At 40.8% G+C, this 19,498-nt stretch overlaps 1 protein-coding gene across 2 annotated transcripts in view; it reads left to right on the top strand.

Moving 5' to 3' along the window:
• The window catches only part of LGR5 (leucine rich repeat containing G protein-coupled receptor 5), a 92,304-nt gene extending 82,542 nt beyond the window's left edge, over positions 1–9,762 (top strand). For both annotated transcript variants that reach the window (XM_061368000.1, XM_061367999.1), the window contains 3 exons: positions 3,479–3,624; positions 4,586–4,669; positions 6,454–9,762. In XM_061368000.1, coding sequence (XP_061223984.1) covers positions 3,479–3,624; positions 4,586–4,669; positions 6,454–7,544 — 1,321 coding nt within the window. In that variant the 3' untranslated portion in view covers positions 7,545–9,762. The remainder of the gene's footprint in view (positions 1–3,478; positions 3,625–4,585; positions 4,670–6,453) is intronic.
• Positions 9,763–19,498: the final 9,736 nt, after the last annotated feature.

Genomic DNA, 19,498 nt, shown 5'->3' with positions numbered 1-19,498 from the left:
TCAAGGGAAGAATATACTTCTGCAGTTCCAAAATTTTTGACCTCACTTGTTTGACCATGGTTTTTTTATGTTATCTTTTGATTAAGATTCAGATAATACTTTGCCATTATTACTAAAACATTTTGATGCTCATAATTTTCTGCTGGATGCTCTGTGATACAGGAAGGAAATGTTCTCTAGAGATCATCTGCAGCTCTGCTTGTCACTGGATGACTGCAGAGAAATCATGATGACTTCAGGGCATTAGGGAATGTCCCCTAACTCTCTCTTGATTTTTACATTTTAATTAGAGATTGCCAAATGCAACATGTATTTTTTTCTATGTTTTACTGTAAATTGCTTGCTACCATAAAATCTGAAACAATGAGTGTGCACATAGTTACAGAATCACAGAATGGTTGATATTGGAAGGGAGCTCTGGATGTCGTCTTGTGCAACCCACACTATTCAAGCAGGGTCACCTGGAGCCAGTTGCCCAGGACCATGTCCAAACAACTTCTGAATGTCTCCAAGGAGGGAGACTCCATTCTTATGTCTTCACTAGGTTTTCCTTTTGCACTGGCAAAATCTCATGAGTCTTAGCAGGCAGACAACTCAAGATGTTACCACTAATGAAAAGGACTGGAGTGTTTGGAATTATCAGTAAGGGAGTCATGAGTAGGAGTGCAGAGCAGATTAAAACTCTGCAGTGTCACGAGAATGCTCTAAGAGCTGAGCCCAGCCTGTTAGGCAAGCTTTGAGGAAGTAAAGTCAGGCTGCCATGCACTCCCTCCTTCTTGATCCGATGCTTTGATTCAGCACTGTAAAGAACTCAGTGTTTGCTTCATTCATCATAACTGTAACTTCTCATTCACCAGCAACCCCACACCTTTGCAATATAGCAAATAACCTTGTGTTCTCTGCTGCTTAAGCAAAAATCAGAAAAAAAAAAGGCATTCCTTGCTGCAGAAGGCTTATCAAGGATACAGATATCATCAGAAAGATAAGCAATAGAGAGAAATAAATTCAGCCAGTGTTTCTAAAAGAGTTTGGTTTGACAAAGTCCAATCTAATCACCCACATCAAATAAGCACCAGCCATTAAAAGGATTGCTTCCAGCACTTTATGGCTGAGAGTTGCTTCTTTTTTGTCGTTTGTTTTTTTGGTTAGGGATTTTTATTTCTTTTTCTGTTGAATATATTTTTCGTGAGAAGGAAATTCCACTCTCACCAAGAAAAGCTGATACTAATTTCTCTGCACTGCAAAGTATGTTATATCCTCTGTGTTCTGGGTGCCAGTCCTTCCGTGCAATTACACTTTGCACACACATTAGTAACACTCACCAATTTTAGGCCTATCTGTATATCCTAGTAACCCAGGAGGGACAAAGACCTACAACAAGAGAGGATAGGAAATGGAAGTCTTGCTCTTTAAAGATAATTTCAAAGCAGTTGGGGTTTTTTGCCTACTTCATCAAAGTAGTGGATTGGTGCAATGTGAGACGTCCACATTTTCAATGTATGACAGGCTAGCAGGCTGGTAGAAGTGCAACAGCTTCTGGAAATCTGCCATTATTAAGCACACAGATCTGTTTGAATGGTAAGAGAATACATTTATTAGTCCCTTGAGCCCAAAATATCTACTACGGCTGATCATTTCCGCAGCTGGATCAATGACTTCCAAAAGGTCCGAAGCCACAAGTTACAGTGATCACCTTGCACAACTGTCGGTGTTTCTTTTGAGAAGTTTTTGTTTGCTTGTTTGTTTGTGGGGAGTATTTATTTTTTAACATCCAGAAAAGGAGAATTTCTAGTTGGGGATCGAGGATGGATTTAGCCCAGGCGACTAGCTATGGAGCTATGGGTTAGTCTAGTCATCTATGGGTTTAATTATAGTTTATTTAAGAAGGGTTTCTGGGAAATGTGTTAAAAAAAGTTCAGTTGAGATCATCTTATTTTAAAAGATGGCATGCACAGAAATGAATTAGAAATTAAGTATTTAAATATGCTGGCATGAGGTTGCTTAATAGTTGGATCTTTGTTATCTTAAACTTTCCTTGGTGTACCTTAAAAACACTATATGAAGCTTTTTGCACTGGGGTACAAGGGTACACATTTTTGTTGCTAATTCCCAACAAAAATATAAGTGTATAGAATCCAAATGCCCCAAAATGCACTAATTTGAAATTACTTTAGAATTTAGGGTTCTGATTTCCCTTCTTTGTACCAGGCTTTTGGCTAGCACACAAGTTGAAGTCCTGTTGGCACTGCGCCTGATTCCGACTGATTTCTTTGCAGATTTCCCAGGGGGTTAGAGGTTGCTTGGAATGCTCATAATGATAATTTACATGATTAACCTGTTGAAAGTAATCTGATAGGAGGATCTAATTCTGTTTTATTCCTTTTAAGTTAAGCCAGAATAACTTTGCGACTTTATCTGTGTCTTTTTTTCATTTATTGGGCTTTTGGAATTCAGGTGACTTGTTAAGTTTTACTTTGTACTATTGGCAAACTGTGCAAATTAAATATCTCTGCTTCTAAAGCATAGAATTATCTGGGGAATAGAAGTAGCTTATAGAACCTGAGTGTATTCAGTTCTTCCATGTTACTCCAGATTTTGCATATCCCCCAAGGAATTAGAATCAAAACATACCAGAAATGAGCATTTTTCTGACAAAAGAAGCCCTCAGAATCATTTGAAACTCAGACCTATCCTCAGTGATGTGTTAGGGATGACCTTCAAAGATTAGGATGAACTTCAAAGAGTTAGGAATAAACATCCAGTGTCCTGCAGTGACCATGCTCATTTCTAAGACAATTAATAAAGTAAAACCTGTTCCTCAGTGACATTTGTTTCCACACACAGGGCCTTTCTAACTCATTCACCTTTTGGTTTACAGCAGTGCTTTCACAATTCGTACGCAAAACACAATCTCCTTTTTTCCATTTTACTGGGAAAAGAGTTGGGTATGGGAAGAGATGAATAAAATTTAAATTCCAAAAGATCTTGTTGTCCCCAGACTAGAGAAATTCCATTTGAGAAGTGATGCTTTAGCTTTGTCTGTTAGGCAGGTAGATGCAGCTGTGGATCCGTTTTTTTTAAAGAAACCATTAAGAGAGTAACGTGGAGAAACTGTTGGGTTACACTGTAAAGTCATTCAAAATCATAAAACAGTAATACAGCTCTAAGAGAAACATTCACTCAGTGGCAAGGCAGGTATCTCCCAGTTTTGTATCTCCCATGAAAATGCATACATGCCTTAAATGCTTCATGGTGCCTTTACTAAAATTAGCCTAGAAATCATTTGCATTTCTGTTGTAGAATTTTATTTGTGAGTCCTCATTTTGTATTATCATGACTGATTTTTACCCACAGATATTTTTCTTTCAGTCATGGCTATTTAAACATGTTCCTTTGTGCTAATAGCAGAGGAGCAGTACAATCCAGTAACCCTCCCTGCTAAACCACTATCTTGGCGTACTTCCTTATTCTTCTACAGGGTTATGGAAATGCCTTATGCTTACCAGTGCTGTGCCTTCGGAGCTTGTGAGAGCCACTACAAAATCTCCAGCCAGTGGAGCAAAGATGAGAATAGCAGCATTGACGATTTCCACAGGAAGGATGTGGGGTTGTTACAGATTCAAGGTAATCGCCATATTTGGCTTTTAAATCTGCCTGAAAGCTATGAGCAATCTCTGATGTAAAACAAATCCAATACACTTTTACAGTCACAGATGCAGCCTCTCACTGTCTCTTGCCCAGCGTTATGCTATTCAAGCATCCTATGCTTAGCAAACTCGTTTTTTTCAGCTCTGTCAGAAATCTCACTCACTCATTTTTCTGTCCAAATAATAATAACGTGGGAAGTGAAATCTTCCCTTTATGTGTGAGACAGGGAAGTGATGCTGGTATGTAACTTCATACAAGAGTAGCCCAGCAAAGATCAGGTTTCTTGCCAGCCTTGGAAGTAGCAACACATCCTTGGCTCTCCTGCTGTGCACATGCTTCAGGATGACTCACAGAGCTTATGTGGCTACTTTGGCATACCTGCTGATATATTTTCCAGCACTTCCTGAGTACCAGAGAGTGCATCTGCTCTCCAGGACAGCAGATTACTGTATTTTTCTTCCCCTTCAGCACAAGGTCTGTTACTTGACCTGTTACCTGCTATGTAGGTGCACATATACATGTTACACCATCCTGCTGCTTTCTGTGCTGTCTCCACTCTGCAAACCAGTAAGTCTCCAAGTTCAGGGCTATCCCCAGTAAGAATACACCCAAGAATACACAGTGATGACTTAAGAAACAGAAAAACTCAAGTTCATTCTTAGTAGCCTGGCACATCAGCAGGATTCGTATTTTGAACTCCTCCCCAGGCAGTCGTCACACTGGCAGTTGAGTAACAGAGAATGTGATCATTTTCAGAACTGTGATTGTGCCAACTTTTTAAATAATCCTGAGTATAGTAATCCAAAACCAAGTAGGCATGTGCCTGCTTCTGCTCAGTTTGGCACGAGAAGGACAAGAGCAGGCCTTAAATACCACAAACGTGATTGCAATTTGTACTAAAGTTTTCCTAAAAATCTGGATATTTTCTCCCCCACAGATGAGCGTGACTTTGAAGACTTTTTTCTTGACTTTGAAGAAGATTTGAAAGCTCATCATTCAGTGCAATGCTCACCTTCTCCAGGTATGAAACTGCCAGGCAGACAGGAATCCAAGCACAGTATTACCAGATACTCTAGATGCAGAACAAACTCTTGTATCTGACACGAGTAGAGTAAGATGGTATTTTCCAATAAAGTGGTGAGATTAATACAAATACATTGCACAATAATACAAAATTTTGCACTGAAATGAAGAAAACTATTCAGGTATTAAATTCATCTATTAGTGTAATAAAAGTTTTATCCAGTCCTGAATCAGATCCTCACTTCAAGTCCTTTTTGGGGAATGAGAGAGCAAAGACTCTGTTCTACCAAGACACGGATGATAAAAGGCAGCAGAATCTTTGCTCACTCAGTCTTTTGTAAAGCTAAAGTAATTCTTCTGAACTTTTCTGAGTTACTCTACACGAGCTTCTTGAACAACACACAGTTTAGTTGAATGTCTAGGAAATACTAAACAGTACTATGTTGCTGCACACAGTCCATTGCAAGGGACTCTCAGCACTGTTATTTCTTTTATAGAATAATGCATCTCTGGCTTCTCAGTGTGGCAGAAAGGAAAAATAAATACGCTGGTTGAATTACAAGGGTACAGGCCACTAGTTCCACTGAAAGTTTCCCTTAAGGCAGGGAAAGAAACATGTCTCCTTGGAAGACTGCTTCTAGCTTTAAGATCTGTGGTTATAAGGTTTGCTTGCTTGATTCAGCGTTTTCCCTAACCATTCTTTCATTGTGAAACATAAACAAAAATACCCAAGTCACAACCTAGGACTTTAGCATATATTCCAAGCCAAGATTCCTTTTTGGAACAGCAAATAATAATAGGGTTTTTACAGTTATGTAGTAGTAAAGGCAGGAAGCCAAAGAATTTAGAACCATTTGACCATCACATACTCTCCTATGGCCTAAATGTAATTACTGCTTTCACAAAAATGTCACTGTCTTCAAGGTAAGGTATCAGCAGACTCAAGAGAAAACTTGGCTTCCATGCTGATCTTTCAAATGGTATCTTAGAAAAACTTGACACAATGGATGCTTATGTCTACTTGATGGCAACAGCTGTAGTCATATGGAGCGCATCTGAGCTGCTGGGTTTGTGTCTTCATGGAGAAGCACAGACCATTGTAAAGGACTTCCTTTGAGAGAGTATAGCTGGCTTGTACTAAGATAAATAGTGTTTCTCAGGGAGCAGAGCATTCAGCTTCAACTGCACAGCATGTGAACCTCAGTTTATGAGAATATACACCAGGCTTCGATCATAATGACCTGACTTCAACCACAGTTCATTAGAGGCTCCTCCGAAAAGGCAGAACTTTGAAATGAAAAGACAACCTCAGTTTTCATCATCCATGTAACGACATGTTATAAGACAACCAAAGTGCATCTGTTGATAACCACTACACCACACTTCACCAGGATTCAATAGCAACCTGCCCTAGTTTAGTGAGAGGCATCTTTTTCAGCTTTTTTCACACACTGACAAACACAGCATTTCTTGAAACTACTGACTGGACATTGACATTGCACTTGTACTGCTAGGCACAAAAAGAAACCCATACACTATTTGACTTAAGGGACACAGGCTCATGTAACACAACATGCAACATGCATTTAGCAGTATGTTATCAAGGTCTCAAATTACTGCAAAGGAAGAGCAAATTCACAGGTCCCCTTTTGGACTGAAACTCATTGCTTGGCTGTGCTGAGAATCTGCACGAAGCAGTGAAATCTTTGCCCTTTAGAGAGTGCAAAATTGATGTTTGGTTCATATGGGTTTTCCATGATCTTTTTCATTTTGTCATTTCAGGTCCCTTCAAACCGTGTGACCATCTGTTTGGTAGCTGGCTGATCAGAATTGGAGTGTGGATCATAGTGGGTTTGACCTTTATTTGCAATGCACTGGTGTCTGCTACAGTTTTCAGATCTCCATTGTATATGTCCTCCATAAAACTGTTGATCAGTTTAATAGCTATTGTAAATACCTTGATGGGTCTGGCCAGTGGAGTTCTGGCTAGTGTGGATGCATCAACTTTTGGTAGCTTTGCTCAGTACGGAGCACAGTGGGAAAGTGGAATTGGTTGCCAAATAACTGGGCTTCTCTCCATTTTTGCTTCAGAGGCTTCCATTTTCCTCCTTACCATAGCTGCACTTGAACGTGCGTTCTCTGTAAAACACGCTACAAAGTTTGAAACAAAATCTTCTATTGCTAGCATAAAAATTGCCATTTTCTTTTGCTTTATGTTGGCACTAATCATTGCAATGATACCTCTCCTCACTGGGAGTGAGTATGGGGTTTCTCCACTATGTTTACCACTACCATTTGGAGAACCCACTGCTATGGGCTACATGGTAGCACTGGTATTGTTGAACTCCCTTTGTTTTCTGGTAATGACTATTGCTTATACAAAGCTCTACTGTAGTTTAGAAAAGGGAGAACTAGACAACATCTGGGATTGCTCTATGGTCAAACATATAGCCTTGTTACTTTTTACTAATTGCATTCTTTATTGCCCTGTGGCCTTCTTATCTTTTTCCTCCTTACTAAACCTTACTTTTATCAGCCCAGAAGTGATTAAGTCAATACTGCTGGTGATTGTCCCACTGCCTGCATGTCTAAACCCACTCCTTTATATACTTTTCAATCCACACTTTAAGGAGGACTTGGGAAGCCTTCGGAAGCAAACTTTGTTATGGAGGAGATCAAAACATGCTAGTCTGATCTCTGTGAATTCAGAAGACATAGAAAAACAATCTTGTGACTCAACACAAGCATTGGTAACCTTCACAAGTGCCAGCATATCATATGATGTGCCTAGCAGCAATTCACTAATGCCATCATCTTATCAAATGACAGAAAGCTGCAATCTTTCATCAGTCGCATTTGTTCCATGTCGCTAGTTTCAGTGGCATTGCAGAAAATATCTATGTTTACAGAATTTTTAATCCCAAAAGTAGGTATGGATGTGTGTATGCACGCTGGAGAGTGCCTCTGATTTACTGTTACACACATCAGGAAACAGACAGTGACAAAACTTGCAGCAGGCTGAAAATCAAATACTTGAGCCTTCTCAGCCTGCTTCCGAAATGCTGGGATGAAGAGAGAAACTGAAAGTTGCTGCAGTGTGCGCAGTTGTATCAGCTGCTCTCTTTTGAAGTAGCACTACTCAGAAAGGCATCAGTTGTTCAAGAGCAAAATTAGCACATTAAATTGGTAAGCTGTTTTCTCAAAGTATCACCTGGTGCAGTTTTATGAGCTTGGGTTGTCTCCTCTTCCCCCCTTCCCCACTATTGTAATTTGGGTTTAATAATAGTTTTTAAGTGCCATCATAGTTTTTATAAGCATCTGTGTATGGCCCTTATTCAGCAAGGTATCTAAATGGAAGAGCAGTCCTATTAAGCTAATAAAGGATATTAATATCATAAATTTAAAGCAGCTTAAGAAAGAAGTGATTTGATCCCATTTTGTAAGTAGCTACTTCTGTGAAACGGAAGTTTGAGAGCAGAGGACTGCTCATTCAAGAGCGAAGAATCTGGTAGGATCAACTGGAAGTTGACACTAGGGATATGCAGCATAGAAATAAAGGTGCGAATTGTTGACAATGATGGTCATTAGATAATAGTACCATCTGTCACCGAAAATCTCTAAATTCAAATTGGATATATTGCCAAAAAAGGTATTGGACCAGCTACTGGAATTCGGGGACTTCTGATGGCTTTAGTTGAGGAAAAGATTAGGTTAGATTAATAGAGAGTTCCTCTGTGGCTCTAAATCTGTTAACACTTTGCTGAAGCAACGCATATATGTTTACACATTAGAAGCATCCTAGTTAGAGATGAAAGACTTCAGGCCTTCCTTGCCAAGTCTACTGTGAAAGTATGTCAGACCACAGCGCCACCTTCACTTCCCTAGAATATCAGCCTTTGACCTTGGCCAAGCCATCAGGGGATATTCCAGTATGCTTTTCTCAGAGCTGGCACCTTTTGCTTGAGTAAGCTGATCATTTAAGACATACAAGTGCACAAATCTAATCTTTTTTTTTTGTTGTTGTTAAAAATAGCTCCCTGAGGAGTAACATTTAATAGCCCAGTGCTCACTGCTCAGTTAATGGCCACTCAACCTTCAGGTGAATTAGGCTAATTTTTAACATTACCAAGGTTAGGCTAGCCCAATAATTATGGTAATCAGTTACAGATGATCTCTGTTGTTCATCTGTTACTGTATATAAAACTTGCTGGGACTCAAAGGACAGATTTTTCACAATGAAGAATTTGTTGCCAACAATGGATATGCCTTGATTTTCTTGTCCATTCACACTGGCATATTTTCAGTTTTGCAGCTACAGATGGCATCAGTTGACTTTGGCTGACATGTTCATCCTTCAGGAAAAAACATGAACCAATGCTAAAATTATGTATGACAAAGTCAGCTGAGAACTTATCTTAATCCTTTATCTCTTGTGGGTTTTGAAGCAGTGCAGCATACAGCTGCAGAAGGATGCCTGAAACCACTTTGGATTAAACAGAGGATCAGTCAACCATTGCACAATACCTATTACCATGTTTACTTAGCTTTAATTTAACTGGGGTCCATCTGTGCTGCTCTGCTTAATGTCAATGAAATTCCTTTCAGCTCGCTATATTTAAGAAGTTTGTAAAGTGATTTGAGAAACAAAATAAGATTATAATTCTAAAGGCTAGTTAAAGAAAGCTTCTTTTATCAGAACTTTTTTAGCTTGCAGAAAGTCCTAAAGGCTTTGTGTCTTATTTTTATAAGCATGTTTGAAATATTTTTATCAGATATTTTAAACTTGAAATTGTTAAAATTCATTTAATAGATTTTTAAAGTAAAATGTGTAAATATAGAACTGTATTTATTATTACAGTGAAATGCAACCACAGTAAAGGACGTGAGATTAAGCCCTGTACAGTTTCATAGTGATATTTGCTGTATTTTCTGCTCATATATATTACTAAATTCATTATCTGTAAATAATATAATGTAAATGTGTAGTGATTGTAAATAGGTGACATGGTTTCTTTTCTATCAGTGTTCCAAACATATGTAAGTTGTAATAAAATGTGACTACACAGTAAAGAGCATTTAATCAGGACCTAACACCTCACAAAATTGCATTCATTCTCAATTAATCCTTCCCAAGTCTTAAGCTAACCTCCTGAATGTCCGAAATTCTTGGCAAACTATCAATGACTGGTTGTGTGCTCTCATTAGGTGCCCAGGGAGGGGGAAAAAAAGAGAAAAACGTTTCATTTCAACACAAAGTCTTTGACCAAAACTTCCCTCACAGACCCTTACGAACAGATCCTGCTCCCTGTGCACACTGTCCACATCTCAGTGATGACCTCTCACAATTGCTACATGCAAGATTGGCTTCTCCGACTCTGTGGCAAGGGCATGCATCAGGTCAAGTGATGAATGTTATGAGCAGGCTTCAGACCATACTGGACCACGTGAGGGGGAGGTTCTGCTGCACTAGGCTGCTGCTTCTGCTGAGACAGTAAATTCTCCCATATGTGTCCTGATTTTCATTCCAGTCCCTTATGTGGCAGATGAAACAGGCCAGGGGATTACAAAACAGATGGAAATTCATCTGATACATACAAAGAGGCCATCACTTTTTCAGCTTTACACCATCACTTTTTCAGCTTTACAGGAGTGGGCTTCACTTACTTCCTCTGACTGTTGCATGAAACACTGGAACAATCATCTCATTATCAGCCATTTCTCTGTCATCAGTTTAGGATGCTATCTGAAAGTTAAGGTCTCGTTGAAATCCTCATTACACAAGCACTTGAGAGAGGCTTAAATATTTAAAAATGTTTGTAGCAAAATTAATGTTCTTCCTGTAGGTCAACAAGGAAGTGGAGACAGAAGAGTAAGAACATGAGTACAGGAAAGCTAACAATAAAAACCTGAACTAGGATCACAGCAGCAACAACAGTGTTAGAAAATCCTTTCCAGATCCATAAGGCACAGTGATTGTGCAGAAGCTTGGGTGCTCCCGAGAACACAGCCCAAACTCCAGCAGAGCTGCACTGCTTCCACCAGCAAAAGGACCAGCATCTCTATCAACCATATTAAGCACCTCATGTTCTCTTTCAATAACATGTGACAACCAAGGGACAAATCTGTCATTCTGCAATAGTGTTATTTTAAAATACGTAGGGACTATTGTATGTTATCTAAACTAAGCTTAGGAAATTGATTCCATCAGGTCTTTATTTGTCTTTGGTTGAAGAGTCCCAGCTACATGAGATCAGAAATTTTAAAGAAAAATAGAGATTTACCCATGCTAATAAAGTAGAAGCAACCCCATGTGTTGCACCCAACACTTGCGAGCGTATCAGAATGAAAAGGCAGTATCAACATTACAAACATCTTGTTCACATAATGACTATCACAGGCTCGTGCTCCAGTGACCCTGGAGACATAGGAAATATGAATATGTTCTCTTCATAAAACAATTTGTTGTGGCATTGTCAGAATTATCTAAGGATCCAATCTCAGTCATAGGAAAAAAACAAACATTAAGAATATTCCTCTTGAGAGCTGGCCCACAGCCAGGATTTCTAACAGTCTCAGTCACAGACAAAGAGTCCACTCAAAATCCCTATTTAATCTTTTCACACGTGGCAACATTTTTCACTCGCCAAGTAAAAAATACGCTTCATTAACAAGGGAAAAAACTGTCCATCTGTGAATCCAAAGACTTGCACTAAGTATTATGCACTGATGTACCAAGAGTCTTCTCCAACTGGCCCTGAAAGTCTCAGGACTCTAATACTCAAAGGAAATTTCAAACATCTCCTTTTTCGTCTGGTGTCATTCTTGATATGTAATCACTGTTTTGACAGGTGTCTGCAGTTACTAATTTGGTTCCATGCATAACAACAGCTTCTCAGGACTATCTACAGATGTCACTGCAGTGATTAGCAGCACTTCCAGTTTATGATGTTTCCCGAAGAGCTCTCCCAGCCTTCTAAGAAAAAAGTAACTGGGGAGATTGTTCTACTAGGAACAGGTTTTGTCTCCTGTAGGAAGTCCCACAGCTGCCTGTGAAACTCTCCTAGGCCTCTTTTCTGGTTAACTATGAAAATGAATCCAGAAAGTTTTGTGTGGCCAGAGAGTGAATTCTAGGATACTAAATCAGTCTTAAATCTGCGGTGTTAACAAGTTAACAGCACTCCTCTGCCTGAACATCATCATCAGTGAGCAAATGAAAGAGGATCCAAGTTCATTGTTCCAGGGAAGTACACAGAAGAGATGATTCATGAGAATATGTCTAAACCATGGCAAACTAACCTAGTGGAAAAGCCAGATATTGACATCTTAATTTATGAACTAGGAAAACAGGTCCCTGACTGAATGCCCTACAGTGAATGCAAAGTATGAGGAGATTTGCTTTATTTGATATACCCTTGTCCCAGTATACTGACAATTCTTCATACTGTTGGATTTTCCAGTGGGTTAGTTGGTTGGCTTTGTTGGGGGGTGGGGGGATATGTATGTAGGTTTAGGCAGCTGTTCAGCCACAGATTCACCCAAAAGCTGTTACCTTCCTATTCATACAGAACCTGCTTCTCTGGATGATGCCAATACTTCCTCAATGCCGTACTTCCATGCCTCTCTGTCCCACTCTCATCCTGCTTCTGGCTTATACCCAAGATGTGCCTCCGGGATTCCAGAAAGCTTTGCAGTTTTGGGGACATGTGCTCTCACTTGCATTTGTCTGATTAAGAGGTCATCTCCTAGTTTCAAGTAACTTTCTTCTCAAATTACAGAATAAACAATATGAGTTATTAAAGCTGTTGATGTTATAGGCTATATACTACATAGCTAGGTCTGTATGACCAAGTCTTGGTGTCCTGCACTCATGGAATTGGTGCTATCAAGTTAGAAGAGGCTCAGGCAGAGGCAGTGAGAGGAATTGCCAGTCATGCCTTGCACTAATATACAATAACTGCAGAAACAAAGCATCCATGAAAAGAAAATAATTTTAAAAGCACCTTTATACAAGGGTCAGTAGCAAACAAACAATAAATGATTGTGTTTTATTGGCTTCAGCAAGTGTTAGGTTTGGTGAGCTGACAAGCTATTCATAAGTCAAACACTTTTTTCATTCTATTCACTCCACTTAAATAGGAATCAATGATCCTCCCATGTACAGAACTAAAAGGTCAAAGAAAACTACCAGTATGAATTATTTAGTTCTGTCCCTGAATCCTGTTATCAGTTCTTTCTATCTACAAGAATTGATAGGCTTTCCCTTGAAATGAATCCTCTCTCCTTTTCCCATCCTCTTGGCATTATTCTTTACACAACATTGCTGGTGTACGCAGGCCTTTCCAGGTCTTAAAACACTTTTCCCTTCCCTGGAGGGTTTTACAGCAGTAAGAAATCCATTTTGAGAGCCATAGGTGAGCTGTTCTCAGTATCGATCTCTCTCTACTTTTATTATTATCCTGTGTTGGGAGAGCACTTTAGAGCTTTGGTCATGGACCAGCATTCCCACTGCTCTAAGTGCAGTATAAATACAAAAGGAAAAATGCTGCTTGAAAGCTCTCAGAGTTAATTCTGAATCCCTATAAAGAAACAGGAAAAAAAAATGGGTAAGAAAGCCCAAAGGCCTTTCCAGAAAGGAATTCAGAGTCTTTGCAAGGAGCCTTTTGCACTTCAGTGGATTTCAGCAAGTTTTTATTTCCATAGCAAATATTTGTTTTTGCATAGTGGAACTTGTCACATTTGTAGGCAGTGAAACTGCAGCATAGTTCTAAAAACTAGTGTTTTATGGCAGAGTGAAGCATTTCTCATCAAATCGGACCTCATAAATGATACACTAGGTCTGATGGGTTTTGTTAGAAGGTAAATAAGTGACACACAATAGAGCCGTTGTCCACTGAGCACCATTGTTACACCAAGAGCCTTTCAAAATGACAGCAGCATCATAAAAGTGCTTTGATCTATGAAGGATCAAATATCTTTGTTTCCTATTAACATAACTTTCTTTCCCAACAGAGCACAGAGCATTTCTGATAATGGCACTCTATTACGATAATTAGAAAAAGATTGTCCAGTTCTGTTTCCCCCTTAGAGCTCCCTGGCAAATCTCTCCCTTTGTGTCATTCCGATTTTCTACCCCAAATACCTCTGTCATAAGGAAAAAATTTAAAAGTTTCACATTTTATGGCTCCGAAGTTTCGGCTGCCAAGGTGATGCTGAGCAGCCATTAAAGGATTCTGAAGGAGGGACCCAGGCTCAGAATTAAGCCATCACCTTTTAAACAACCAGTATTTTTCTTTAATGTGAGCAAGATTTTCAGTAACTGTGCCACAGATCGCTTAATAAGCCAGCAGGAATGTGCCCTGGGTTTGTGTGCAAAGGAGCCATGAGAAAGCATTGCAGGAAGAGCTTGTCCCAAGGGATACGCGGGTGTAATATGACCAGAAGCAGAATTCGGACGACAGATGACAGACAGAGGAAGGCACTTGCTAAGGGAGTATTCCCAGACATCCTACTGCAGACCCATGTTCCTTACTCTGCCATGCGGTGTTCTGGCTTTTGCCCCTTCCATCAGAGATGTACAGCTGAGGTGGCTCGTTTTGCCATGCACCTAGTGCCACCATGTGCCCAAGTGCGCCTCACCACCGCTGTGAAAGAGTGATTCCGTGAGTCATCTCTCTTCCGCAAGGCTCAGAAAGGCAATTTGAGGAAACTCCCTGTGCACATTTGGGGAATTCTGGTGGAAGGAATGCTCCCAGGCCTCCCCTCACTAGTGGTGGTGAAGACAGGCACAAGGCAGGCAGTGGGAGCCCTTAAGCTTCAATGGTTTTCCATACAAAACACAGCATCCTTGATCAGCGAGATGGTTGCCAGGCAAGGCAAAACACATAACTGCAGAAAGGAAATCATCAATGAAGAGATCAACTGATAAAAGTGATCAAAGGGCTCCAGCTTTGTAAGAGAAAAGGATCTCGTCAGCCACACTGAAGAAAATTACAGCATGAAAGCCAAAGGCACAGAAAACAGACCCCAACCAAGCAGATCTGGGAAAAAGCATGTACAGAGGATTCTCATGTCCATACAGAAGAATGGTAAGGAAATCAAGGAAACTAAGTGTACTGGGACTTTCTTTTGTTCATACCTATACTCATATATATACTTTTGTTCATATCTATCTATAATATGTTCGTATCATATGTTATTCTATATAAAGCACATGTTCCTGTTTGCTTCAGCTATCTGAAAAAGTAAGCTTTAAACCCAGAGTATTTGGAAGGCTGGGAATGGGACAAGGATGTCGTGAACCTGTGGAAGTGTTACAGTTCCTGATTCCAAACTCTTCAGGCAGGTGGAACATTAGTAATTGTGCTGGAGGAGCCAAGGAAATGCTCAGTACTGCAGACAGCTTTGACAACCCATGTGAGCAACCTAAATGCTTTGACCACAAAGCATAATCCAGGCCTACACTCTTACACTCCCTTCAGTCCCTTTTTCCCTCAAGTCAGAGTGGTCTTGTCCATAAAACAAAGAGTAGTGTCTGGCCTACATTAATTCACCAAACAAGACCTGTATGGGCCAAAACCATGCCAGAGAGCTTGCTAACAGCAGGTTGATCTGTTAGCCTCTGCTTGAGTCCGTATCTTGCTCAATCCCATTAATACAAGCAATGTTTCTGGAGTACAAATCAGATGGTTCAGAGGGACAGAGTCCAGAGTTTAGGCTTAGCATCCTGTCAGTGTGTCCAGCAGACCTGGAAGCATTATATCCCAGGCAACTTGGTGGACTTCCAACTTTGCTTAAAGACTTCCCAATCTGCTCCATTGTCCAATTGCCTGTGATCTAGCAAACACAAAAACCAGTTTTGGATAAGCCCACATAGCCCCCCATAGCCAGCATCAGTGAGTGCTTTGTGGCTGGATCAAGGCTTCTTGACCCCAAGTTTCTATGGACAATTCTCTCCATAAATGTTTGTCCCAGTTATGATTTAGGACCTTCACCACATCAGAAATCAGTGTGGACCATACAGGGAGTGAGCTCAGGGCCCGGTGGTGTATCTCTGTGTTCTCCACCCATCTGCATGTTGGGTGAGAGAAGGCCAGGATGAAACAGCTTTCATTGCTCCATTTCGACAAACACTTGGCGTAACTTAAAGCCTCTGGACTGCCAAGTAGAACGGGGCAGAAAAAAAGGCAGAAATATACACAAATATAATATCAAGCCTAACCTTTGATCTAGGTTGATCTGATAAGGCCCTGGCACGGGGCCTTCAAAAACAACTCAACACAGCACTCTGAAAGGATTATGCTGAACAACTGATAAAAGCCGAGTGTTTGTGTTCATTGGCACTTCACAGACACTGACCCACTCAACCTGCTGACTTCAGACACAAACTTTGACTTTTCACCTCCCAGATGAATTCTGCTGGTCATTTCCCATCTCCCACTGTAGAATTATAAATCCACTTACATTATTTTTGGTGCGATTATGTTCTCTCTCCACATTGTTCTCCAGACAATCCATTGGATTATACTGGAGCTTTGCAACCAGAATACACATGGAAGCAGGATTTCCTAATTACTAATTATCCTAATTATCAAGTTAAATGACTTGATTCAGAGCTGGTGCAGAAGCACCACATGCCAGTCCCATTGCTCTGCTGGAGCAAACAGACATACTGTAAAAACAAGGAGCAGGAATTCTTTGCCATCTAAACAAGATTGCTGCCTGTAGTTCAGTCTTTGGCTTTATCCAAGCCTCCACATTTGGCTTCTGACAATTTAGCAGAAAACATGCTCTGGTTGCTGGCCGAAAATCATTTTACAGGCAAGAGAGTCCTGACTCCTTTTCTGTATCCAGGGAAGGTAAGAAAAAGAATGGGGGAAAAAAAACCCAAAAGCCTAAACTCCTTCTTGGGCAGATTAACTGACACCAACCCATGTATGTCAAAGCCCTAGTCTGTGTACTAGGAAGTTTATTGTGGGTTTCTGAGTCCATACTGGGTGCTTCTGCCAAAGACAGCACAGACTGTGCTATTGACTGATGACAGCAAAGGCACGGATGCTAACCTCCCCAAGCTCCTTCTGTAGTAACAGACATAGGGAATTCTTTAATGAGTGCCTCAGAGTACCCAGGTACATCAGAGTTCTCTATCCACTACCTTCTATGGGACACTTTGGCTTAGGAGTTGAAGAGGTCTCTGTGCTGTCCACATGGTGCTGGGGTATGCCTCTGCCACAGAATCTGGTCTTGCTATATGCCATCTCCTGCATCCATCATCAAACCTTCAGCATGCCCTGCACTGGTGTCTTTAAGCAAAACCTCAGCTATCTGAAGGCTTTTGTAAATACCATTTTTTAAACCACTGACCTTGTCATATGTGTAGGCAATTTTCAGGGGATCCTCCCTCAATAACTTCACAGGAATGAGGGTCTCATACCTGCAATCACATAGTTCAGATCCATGGCTCTTTTGAAAGCACACTTCAGACCTGTTGGTCTGTCTATGGGCATGTAAGGAATGCACTGCCAGTCCTTCCTGCTGTCCCAACAAGAGATGTTAGACAAAGTTGGGCTTTTCGTGACCTTCCTATCAAAATCTATTCAACCCCTCCCGGCAGAAAAAGGTGCCTTAACATCTCTTCTAGAAGAGAAAGGAAGTTCACAGAAGGTTTCAGAGGGAGAAGGAAGCCTCAGGGGAAAGGGGAAGGCAAATGAGAAAGGCGGATGTGATTATGAGGGGTAGGGGATGAAAAATATTGGCTATTCCCGCATCACACCATCATAACTAAAACTTCCTCACGCAGGCTTGTAGGACCCGTTCTTATGCCTTCCTACTCATGTTGTATTAACTCATCAATACAAGAGAAAATATCATTGCCCTTAAGACTTGCAGTTAGATATTCCACAGCCACTTTTCCCCAGCCACACAGTTTTCTCAAACAGATGAGAAAAGGGACTGACCTAACTACAAGGGTCACAGATGAGAACCAGATCAACAGTTGTCACAAAAATAGACAGCAAATACAGTAATCAATGAGGATTGTCATCTCAAAGAGCAAACGTTCCCCACAGATCACCTGTGGCCATCCCATGCTGTGGGAGCAGTGAGAAGTCAGTTTAAAATTATTCCCTTTTCCAAATACGCAGAGTTTTCCCCAGCTCAGGCGCTTTGAAGCAAGTCACTGATACAACAGCATCACTATTTTCTATGCTACCTTCTGCTCAGTAAGGCCCTCCTGCCTGCAGCAAAAGGCTTCTCCCCATTTACTGTGTCAACGTTTCACTAAGCCATGATATGGTCACTCCTGCCAGTACCCCAGGTGCAGCACCACAAGCTTTATGACTGGATTTTATGCTCCCGCTAACAGAGAGCAAACAGACACACAGATAATGCATTGCCAATGCATAGATAATTTCACAGGGTTAAGTTTCGGTTACAGGCCATGCTCTGATTTATTATCTGTTACTCAGGTAGGACAACAACAAATAGGGTTTGCAATAAGAAAGAAAAGCAGCAGTTAACGTCTGTATCCTCTCTTAAGGCAAATTTTGATCTTCAGTTGTTTGCAAACATTAAGTCACCTTGCAGATAAGGATAAGCTAACACCCCTGCTCTCAAGATATCCTCTGCATGAAATACTGGCCGACTGTGCAAAACAGACTTTTCTACTTTCATCTCATTGCTGGCCGCTCCCTAAAACCAATGGTAGGATGACCCCCGGGCTCAGGCAAAACGGCAGGACACGTAAGGACATCCTCCCCTGAGGACAGGTAAGATACAGTGCATTTCTGTGCACTCGAACTACCTCAGTAACCGCCTTCAAATTTCTACAGGTTCTGAAAGATGCTGAAAAATGTAGAAGTCAATGCTGCTGCCTCTCTGTACTCCCTCCAAGCTCACCACATCTACAATTACACTCCCATTATAGGACAGAGATGTAGCTAGTAGATCTTATATGTTAGATAAATAGGTAATCAGCTAACAGTCTTTCCACTGGATACCACTGAGATATAGATGCTTACATTTAACTCACTTAGAAACTATCTTTGCAATCTTTCAGCTGCAAAGATATGACATGGCATGTAGCAAAATTATTCAGGTTATTTCCATCTGAGATTGGGAAGTTCAGGTTAGATACAAGGAGGAAGTTCTTTACTGTGAGGGCAGTGAGGCACTGGAATGGGTTGCCCAAGGAAGCTGTGAATGCTCCATCCCTGGCAGTGTTCAAGGCCAGGTTGGACAGAGCCTTGGAAACATGGTCGAGTGGAAGGTGTCCCTGCCCATGGCAGGGGGGTTGGAACTGAATGATCTTAAGGTCCTTTCCAACCCTAACCAGTGATTCTCTGATTCCCAGCACTGAGGAAATTAATTACTTTAGTAGCCAGATGCTGAAAACTGGCAAATAAGCTCCAGAAACATAAAATGGGCTTGATTACATGCAGTTTGGTAAAAATTCTGCATTCCTAAACCATGCACTCTTTCTGCTCCGTCAGAATCAGTGTTGGTAAAACAGCCTGTGATTTTCTGTGGATATACAAATGATGTCCTTCAGACCACGAGGATGGAGCTTAATTTGTTCCACAATAGTTCAAGAACCTAATGGCTATCACAGAATAAAAAGGAAGACAAAACCAAAGCACAGGAAGATATCTAGCAGAGATGTGACCAGAGTCAGGCAACATAAAACTGCAAAGAGAAATGGGTTTGCAATTCCTGTGACTATCTGCCCATCTCTTGGGAACCCTGTATTCAAAATCTGAAGAAATATCACTAGTAGGGAGAAATGACTCCATTAATCAGATTGCGCTGCCATGTCCACATGGAAGACATCTGC

The sequence above is a fragment of the Neopsephotus bourkii genome, unplaced genomic scaffold (assembly GCF_033783945.1).
Source record: "Neopsephotus bourkii isolate Nb327-2 ecotype Australia unplaced genomic scaffold, CSIRO-AGI_Nbou_v1 NB_1423, whole genome shotgun sequence".
In the NCBI taxonomy this organism is placed as follows: domain Eukaryota; kingdom Metazoa; phylum Chordata; class Aves; order Psittaciformes; family Psittacidae; genus Neopsephotus; species Neopsephotus bourkii.
Note: the sequence above shows the minus strand (reverse complement) of the source record. Positions and strands in the feature narration are given on the sequence as shown.